The sequence below is a fragment of the Buceros rhinoceros genome, unplaced genomic scaffold (genome assembly GCF_000710305.1).
Source record: "Buceros rhinoceros silvestris isolate BGI_N320 unplaced genomic scaffold, ASM71030v1 scaffold16826, whole genome shotgun sequence".
Classification (NCBI taxonomy): Eukaryota; Metazoa; Chordata; class Aves; order Bucerotiformes; family Bucerotidae; genus Buceros; species Buceros rhinoceros.
The window spans coordinates 27,501-37,127 of NW_010415968.1; the positions used below are offsets into that span (position 1 = coordinate 27,501).

General features: G+C 44.3%; 1 protein-coding gene across 1 annotated transcript in view; it reads right to left on the reverse strand.

Annotated features, from left to right (window-relative positions):
• Positions 1 to 7,720: 7,720 nt before the first annotated feature.
• Positions 7,721 to 9,627, reverse strand: part of HSD17B2 (hydroxysteroid (17-beta) dehydrogenase 2) — a 10,572-nt gene continuing 8,665 nt past the window's right edge. Inside the window, exon 5 of the mRNA XM_010137622.1 lies at positions 7,721 to 8,079. Within this exon, the coding sequence (XP_010135924.1) occupies positions 7,721 to 8,079 (359 nt within the window). The remainder of the gene's footprint in view (positions 8,080 to 9,627) is intronic.

Consider the following 9,627-nt stretch of genomic DNA (forward strand, 5'->3'; position numbering starts at 1 on the left):
CGGGTGCGCGGCCACCATCCCTGCCGATCTGCACGCGTGCCAGTGACATACTGATGGACGTAATCTAACTGCCCATTCCCCCCAGGAGAGCCAGCATTTATCTTCACTCCCGGTGACTCCTCTCCTAGAGGTAATACACACAGGAGCTGTCAGATGGAGGCAGCTGTGACATAACTGACATGTAAGCATTGTCCTGCTTGAGCAAACAGGAGTAATGTCACTCTGGAAAGAAAAAGGCCTGAGTAGGTACATCACGCATTCAGGTAGGACCCCGACAGGTACCTCAGAGCCACCACAAGCAGTAGCGAAGCCAGAACCAGTCTTACAGTGGCTGTCCCTTCACGTTAGTCATAGCGATTCCACAAGATGCGTTGCTGCATGCCAAACAGCAAAGGAGCAAGGACTTGTCAAGACCAGCCCAAATCAAGACCAAGCAGAGGCTCTGGGGAACCAGTTTCCATGGCGGCGTATTTGACCCCAGGAACATGAGACCATCAGACCTCAACAGAGGGGCAATCACAGGCAGACTCTGGTTCATCAGCCCCATCCCCCTCCTTACCTAGATGTAACTAGACACACTGCCGGAACAGAACGTCCTCTTGAGCTGTTCAAGCACTATGGAGTAAAAAGAGAAAACCAGAAGCAGTGCCATTGGGTACCAGGAGGCTGTGCAAACATCTACAGGGAAGATTTAACTCTTCTAGAGGCATCTGGCACTTCTAAGCCAATTCCATCAAAACAGTTTGGACTGAATATTTGCTGCAGGCATTGGGAACTTTTATTGCAGTAAGATACACAAAGGGTGGCAAGAGCTGCCTCTCAGCTCACACAGGAAACATCCCCATCACCTTTTCCTGATAGACCAAAAGACTCTCCTGTGAAGTCATTAATTCCTCTAAAAGACAGTGGGGTGCAGACACCACATATTGCAATTAAAAGCTTTAGGTAACTTTAGGGTGAAAACCCACATTTCCTCCCTCCTTCACAGAGGAAATCTCTGCTGCTTAGCAATGCTTCCAAGAGATTTCAACCAACCAACCCACCCCAAAAAAACCACTTTGGGCAGCTCCCTGCCCCTCGACATAGCGCTCCCCTCTGCTGCATCTCAGCACCAGGGAGGACCCAATCTCTCACAGACCAGGATCTCCCTGTATTGCCATTGCACAAAGCCAGATTGCTTGTCTTCAGCTTTCAGCTCTGCCTGGTACTAACATCTAAGGCAGCACATTTGCAATCATAGTGGCAACATTTGGGGTGAAGGCATGTAAACACGACTATATTATTGCATGAACATGTAAATCAAATGAGACTATGGAGCAGACAGCTCCCAATGTGAAATTTTAACAGGATTCTACATGATAAAACTTTTTCAAAAATGCTGCTTAAGCTTATTCGCTTAACTCAATTATGCCAAGCATACAACATGATATACATTAAAACATATAATAACTGTAACACGTTCGCTCTGTTTTCCCCCATTCATCTTTTTAATTAAATCAGCCCCTCAGCATTTTGTTCTTCAGGCAGCCAATTGAGTTTCTTTGAGAAATTAAAGGCATTAGGAGACATGCAGAAGCCGTAACAGTGATTTCTACCCCTTTTTCAGAAAAGGTGGGATTCTCCCACAGAGGAGGGGAACGAACCACCCTTGGGCCATTCTCAGGTGCACATCTTCATCTTGTTTGCTGTGTTGAACACACATCAGAAATTTCCACATACGTTGGTGGAGTGTCAGCACTCGTTGCCTACTCTCACAGATTGCTGCTATGGAAATTACTACGGCTAAAGGGCAATTTTTTTTTTCCATTGTGAAACGAAGTACAGTGTGATATTCTTTTCTCCAAAGAAAGAGAGCAAAGTAGTCAGGATTGCCAGACTTGTGCAGGCTTGGTGTGGGAGCGCTGATGTGCATTGTCCCACCGCCACCATCTTCTCCCCATTCCCAGGGATGTGGAAATGAGATCTGCTTCTCCCATTACCAGCCAAAGCCACTGGGAGCAGGTCAAGCTTGGAGCACCCACCTCTGTCCTCACCACAACACCCCCATGCCAGAGCAGGTCACCTCCTGCCCCAGGGTTTTGTGGGAAGGGATGCTGCAAAACCAAGTAACACAAGGAAGGCTTCAAAGTAATTTTATCACAGTTCAAAGTCTTTTAAATAGCCCTTTTAAAAGTCAGGTGTTGAAGGAGGTGGTGGAAAGACAGTGGGTAGGTTAATGTGACCGAGAGCATGACATGCCAATGGAGCTGAACCTGCTCAAACCCATTTCCTTAGCATCACTACTTCCTTCCTTCCTCATCTACCCTTTATACCAGTTGCTGTTGTTTTGTTTTCTTTAGATCTTTCATTCTCACACTCCTTGATCTTTGCCTCAACTTTCAGCTCTTATTTTGAAGTTTGAAACGTGTCTTTTTATACCTCAAAGGGAACACAACTCCAGACGGGCTGGGTGGAAACATGGCCAGAATGTGAAACTCTCAGACGAAAAATAGTCTAATTAAGAGGTCACCCCTGAAAGGCTCTATAGGAAGAGTTACATGCTCTGCACCTCCCAGAGTTCTCCTAATTTATCGGACTAGTGACAAAGCCTGAGCTGGCTCCACTAGGATTTGACAGCCATCCTTTGACCACTAAGCCATCCTTACTTTTCTCACTCGTGGCAGTTGACAAGATAAAAATTCTTAGCTCATGGGATTAATTTCCAGCTTGTTCCATGCTCTTTCCAACGCTGAAGGCAACAATGTGAACAGGCATATAAACTTGGATTTTTTAATTTACATATTCCAGGCATTAAACCTGTGAAGACTGTTTATATCACCATAATTACTTTCACACAGGTTGTTAAAGACAGATTCATTAGCTTCGGTTACGATGACCTATACAACATGCCTAAAACCCATTTATCCTATTTCAGGGTTTAAAAACTTACCTCTTTTCATGAGATGTCAGTGATTCTTGATTTATGATTTAGTCGTGCTTTAAAAGGAAATGCAGTTACCTCCCCTCCTATGGTCAAAGCCCACTGCCTCAAGGTTGCCACAATACCTCTATAATTGAACAGCAACGGCTCTAACGTTCAGCTGGGATGACAAAAGCATTGGCTGTCGAAATGCTGCCTGTGATGGTGTCTGCATACCGGGGAGCAGTACCCAGCTGACAAGTTCCAGCAAGAACAATTGCACCTTGGGTGTCTCGGGATCCAGTGTGCTGGTTGTTTCCTGGCAGCAATGATACTTTCCATTTATATATCATAATACTTTTAAGAACTAAAAAAAACCTAACCACCCTCCTGTTCATTTCCTCGCAAGAGCCAAGATCTTTTGTTTAAATGCTTTTCCTTTGAAGCCTGCACGAACTTTATTTCAAAGGAATTTTCTTTGAGCATTCCTAGAAATAGGCTGACTCCGTGATGCACAATACACTTGAGTGTTGCATCATTTTGGGAATCCAGCTGGCTTCCAAAACATAACCATAAAAAGGCCAAACCAGGCAACTTTTTATTCCAGAAAGAACCCCAGAACCAGCCTCTTTAGGAAAAATGACCAAACTCAGGTATTTGTCCCAAACTTGCTGTAAATATTATTGTGCACAGATAGGTGCTGCTGGCCCCACGTGGACTCTGACTGAAGCAGATGAAATATGACCCTTTTGAGGTTTATCTGTGTGATGCTGTGCCTGGACCAGTCAATTTACAGCAAAACTAATGTGTTTCGACATCACTGAGATCTGAAAGTTCCCTGGCAGCATCCTCTTGATACAAAGAATTCATACAAACATTATAATGACTTTTCTTACTCAACTATAAACAAAAACCTCTCATACATGCCAGGCCACACGCTCATAGGAACATGGAATTGTTGAGATTTAGTAATATTCATGTATATATCAACACTAAGAGGTCATTTTAAGTCAGATGGACAAATTTTAAGTATTTTAGTTTAGAAATAACTAAGTTTCTATTCATGCTCATTAAATTAGGAAAAAGGACTCTTCCTTTTCGCCCCATCCCTGTTCTTGGCCTCTACTAGTGAAAAACGGGCTTTAGGATTACTGTACTTATTTAATGTTGTATTGGTGGCTTTGGCTTGAAAGTTGTGCATCAACATCACCACAACAGCCACCATAGAACAGCCTAATGCAGGCAGGAGGGGCGGCTCAACCTCCTACAGAGCTTGAAGGCACTTACAGGATTAATCTCTGTGCCCACTCTCCTACATCACCAGTTTTACTCAACCCACAACTCTCTGTCAGAGCTCTCATTTGAACACTTCAAACTCTCACAGCCCTTTTCCTTACCTCCACTGTGGACAGTCCCACCCATTAACACTGCTAGAAATGCAGATGGTGGTCACCAAAACTCCACTACAGCTTTCTGCCGTGGCCAGCTGGTGACATATCCACAAAAACACCTGACAGTTTACTTCTCTTCCTCAGCTTGCCATGCTAGAAGCATGTATTAGATACGGTTGTCATCAGGGGCCTCAAAAAGTGGACAAATGGATCCAGAATTAAAAAAGTTAGAAAAACAAATGACTTCAAAACTCACTTTTGTCTCACCAAAGCTACGCACGAAGTAAGAAGATATCAGCCAGAGTAATAAATGCAGAGTAGGAGAGCGCGAGCCCCAGGCCACCAGCCAGGGGTTTTCTTGGTAAAAAACATCTGGCAGCATTTACTTCTTGTTCACAACCTGCATTCCAGAGGCTGGTCCAGAGGAACGTGTATAAAGCCTACTCTTAAATCATTTCTGTAGCACATAACCCCTTTGAAATGACACATGTGTTTAATATATACACACTTGATTAGCATGGGGTGGCATTGTATTGGTTTTTAGCCCTTTTCTAGGAGTACAGCAAATTTCGTCAGTTGTGCAGATGCTTTTCTCCGTGCCATATGCTTTTTGTTAGAATTGCCTTTGAAAATTGGCCCAAATCATGGTAGTTAGTTTGGTTTTCCACTGCTAGAACTAGACAATCTCTCTTCCCACCCCTAAACCAGCTTTGTATTAGATCAGCCTTTTTAGCATAACACCTAGACACTGCTGCTCGAGAGCACAAGCTGGCATCAGCTTTATCATCCACTCGGGCACGTCAGCTACAACCACCGACAGTTTATTCTGCAGTTCTCCCAGCTCACAGTTTGGATTATTTGCAATGCAAGCCATTAGGAAAAGAAATTTACCTCTAATACAACAGCCCATTAAAAGACACATAATTCAATAATGTGTTACAACAGAATTATCTTTAAAACACAAAGATCCCTGTAGGAACAAAACAATAACAATCTTTGATAGCACAATTATTTGATACTCACTAAAATATCTGTAGTTAGGTGAAGAGATACAAAATGACTATATAGAACACAAATTTCCTGGGAAATATGTCAAAAAAAAAAGAGAAATAAAATCTTCCACGCAGATGCCTAGTTTAATATGTTTGCATTGTGCAAGATAATATTCCCATTAAGTGCAGAGGAGAAAAAAAAAATCACATTTTATAACCACAGCCAAATAAGAAAGCAACAGTTAAAGACTGATACGAAGATTGCTATGCAAAGCGGCTGACTGGCTGCTAAGAGGAATGTTGGCTGTATAACGTACCACATGCCTAAGGGCAAAATTCCAGCCTGCCTAGATTACACCAAAATTGAGTGTTAAGGGAAAAACAGCCGCCTCTGTCTCAGATGGAATGGAGATAGCCAGACTGGTGGCAAGTTCCCTCTCCCTGAAGGTAGACAGAATTCTGAGGCTGCTGGCCAGCATGCCCCCGGCTCCGCACCCCTTTCTTTTCAGTCACAAATGGCCTTTGAGCCATTTGGGATTTTATCCTGCCCAAACCAAGACACCGACTGCCACCTTGTCCCTTTTCCCTGGAGAAGGTCCCCACCCACCTTCCTCTCTGGTGCGTTCCTACTAGGGGAACAAAGACAGCTTGGAAAACTAGGGGCGGTAGCAGTGGTCCCCAAAAAGCACAAAAGATGAGACAAAGAGTTACAACAACCCACTTACTAATTATGGGGGGGTTTATTATGCACTTTTCTGACAAACAGAAAATTTGGGAAATAGATAAAGGAAGAAATAGGCAGAGAGCTAGAATGACTCCCAGATTTTCTCTGGTCACACTTTCTCAAAGGAAAGCAAAAGCCTAGTCAGGAGACTGATATAAACCCACAGGAGATTAAGCCTCAGTAACAAAAGCAGCAATCATGACAAAACGTACGGGACGGGAGGATTTCCACACTGGGACACAAATTAAAACGGTGGGCCAAGCCTGCAGAGCATCCTCTGTGCATTTACAGGAGTTTGGCACTGATACAAAAGATGCTGTAAGGAGAGGGAAGGAATACTACAAATACAAATTAAACTGTGTTTTTGCTCAGCCGATTGTAAGGGAAGATCACCAAGCAGGATCACGACAGCAGACTAGAAGTTGCTCAGAAGGGAAAGAAAAACGGTGCATCCACATTTAAAGCCCAGAATTTTCTAATTTTTCATCATCAGAAAAGAAATGCCTCTTATCAAAGCAAGGCACAGGAGACATGGCCAAAGCAGGGAACTCCAGGGGGTGAGGCTTTTCTTCAGAAATACCACAGCCTTTCAAAGCCCGAGGATGTGACAGTCAGTGCAAAAAGGAAGTGGCGTAGGAAAGATATCAGTGAGCAACCTCTTGGCACTGGTGAGGGTTTCATGGTACAGGGCACAGGGACATCCAGCATCGGGGGGGCACCTGATGTTCCTAGAACAAATTTAAGAAAGGGGAGCAACAAAAATCGATCAAGAAGATCAACACTGAACTCCAGTAAAGCCAGCCTGAAGACTGACTGGTCTTAGAGGAGTGAGCACAAACTCTCCCCCAAGCAAAGGGGGACACAGGAAGGTGTCAGGAGAAATAGGCAAAAATGTGAGTACTTCATAAATTCAGCAACCAAATAAGGCATTATACAAAAAGCAGACATGAAATCAGTTTACTAGTAATTAAAGAAACACAGGCATATACAAGGCAATGCACAGAATGACCAAGACAGTCATATCACACCAGCTTACTGCTGGTAAGCCTACCAACTTACTACTACTTTTTCTAATACTGTAGGAAGATCGTTTGCTTCTATGTGAGGGTCTTGATTTGTCTTTGTTCATTTCCCCTCCTCCCCCCATCTAATTGCTTAGTCTAATACACATTATAAACATCAGAACTCTACTTCATAAAACTTAGGGGACAAAAAGGTCAATCATTTCTCAGGTCCAACAGCAACAGAAGCAACAAATCAAACATATTAGGCTGAAGCTGTAGCGAGAAAGACTTGCACTAGACATTTCTAAAACTCTCCAGTGATAGGAGTATATGGAACTCCTTAAAATGTTTAAGAAGGTGCTTGATTCTCAAGGGCATTTTTTTTTGTTTTAAAAAAAAAAAGATAGGTTGTCTGTGTGTTAGTGGTACCTTTTGAAGCAGTCAGGAACTACATAACTTCATGAGATACCTTACACAGAAGGCAGGATACAAAGATATCAGGAAAACATTGGGATTCCTCCAAAAATGCCCCATCTGGGGATAGCTGCATTTCTGTTTGCCCACTGCTTTTCCTGAACCTTCATACAAAGACTTACTTCTGTATGCAAGGCAGCATAAATGCAATATAACAAAGACAGTACAATAAATAGCAGTGTTTTAAAACAGAGTGTTTCCCCCAGTTATCACCAAGAGAAATGCTGAGGGATGCCTTAGAGATCCTTACTTTCAGCTTCTGATGTTCTCAGAGCACTTGGGACAGACTCAGTACTCGCCATCTTACTCATGAAAAAGTCATAGAACCAGAGAGGAAAGTAGCAGAAGATGCAGAGGGACATGTAAGCCCCTTTGCCAGGGGTGTACAAGCCATGTGGTCTCTTGGCCAGCAAAGCGTGCAGGACAGCATTCAGCACGGGAGAGAGGTCGGCGTCGCAGTGCATGGGCATGTGCAGGAAGTAGCTCTTCAGCCCCAGCAGGTAGTCCTCACCGTAGTCTTGCTTTGTGTCTGCCTGGAGCTTCTCCATCAGCTCCTTTGTTTGTTTATCCCACAGGTCAGGTGTGCCTTCAATACCTGAGGTAGCAACATCACGGGTTAACAAGTGGTTTGGGGGCTGAATCTTCTTTAAAAAATCATCTATAATTAATAATCAGTAAGTTGTTCTCCACTACTGCCCTGATTCACAGTTGTTCTAAACTGGGTCAGTGAAGAACAGACGAAAGAGGTGGTTAGCTGCCAGTGCCTTTACCTGGAAGAGAAGGGAAAGCACGAGCACAGACTACACAAAAAGCATGGCGTTCAGGCACCCTTTGGTCACTAGCTCCACCTAAAAAGGTGCTCTCACAGCCAAGTCAGCATTTTCAGCCCCCTTGCCATTCTGTCCTCATTGATTTCGTGGGTGTTTTTATTTAGTATTTATTAACAGATGTGAGTGACTGAGGAAGGACAGGAGACTAACGAGACTCACTTGGGTTCACCAAGTGCTAAGCTCCTCTTTCACGAGTGACATTGGTATTTTATAACTAGATTCATAAAGGATAATACTTGTATTAGGTCAGAATTTAAAAAAATATCTATTTTACTCCCATGTGCATCACGTAGGAATGAAAGCAGTGTCTTTTCCAATGCATTCATTGCCGAACTATCATGAATTAAGTACTGCAAATAAAGAAAAATTTTTTAATAAATATTTAAATCTCAATGCAGTGACTGGTTTTGATGCATGAAGTTTTGATCCAGAGGTCCGACAACAGCTAAGCAGGGCCCTGAAGGTAAAACCTCAGGCAGGTACCACTGACAACGCAGGTGCTGCCAGAGCCCAGTGCCCCATGGGGCCCCCCCCCAGGAGGGGGGACATTCAAGGGAGCAGGGTTTTATGAAAAAGACCATTCTGGGTTTTATCAGAATAAAAATTGTCTCAGTGAAGTCACCAGGACTTGCTCAGCAGGCAGCAGTGGGATCTGATGTTGTCCTCAGGTGGCTGGCAGGCATGTCCACACTGCAGGGACCTGTATGACACCCACCCCGCTCCTGGGTGGGCGCAGAGTGCAGAGGGGGTGTGTGCAGCAGGAGATGACTCTGTAACCTGGGCTCCTCATCTGGGCTCTGCAGAAAGTGCTCAGAGCAGCAGAAGGGGGAGGAGGCTTTGGAACAGAAGGCAGCAGGAGCACAGCGGAGGGGAGGAGAGGAAAGATCAGAGACCATACAGAGTAATATTGACAGCAAGTAAGCAGGATGGCAGCTATTGCTGCAAGACTGAGCAGCCCAATAAAGACAGCTCTGACGTTGAGAAGGGTAGGACTGCCAGCGAGTCCTGGAGCTCTCACGCAAGACAAGCTGCAACACTCAAACACACCACGATACTCGGCTTGTTAACTTCAAAGCTAGAGCAAAGGGAAGGCGCCAATTGCCTGAATGTTGCCCTGCCTCAAAGCAAAGAGAGCTCTGCCCAGGAGAAAGCCTACCCTCCCAGGACAGGGTGGGCAGTGGGCAGAACTGGAGGGAGCAGCTCTCACAAAACACACAGATATTACTTTCCATAACCAATGTGAAGAACAGGGGGAAAGTCCAACTGCTGAGAATCGGTCAGGGCTGTTTGAGGATGCCGGACTACAGGGAAAG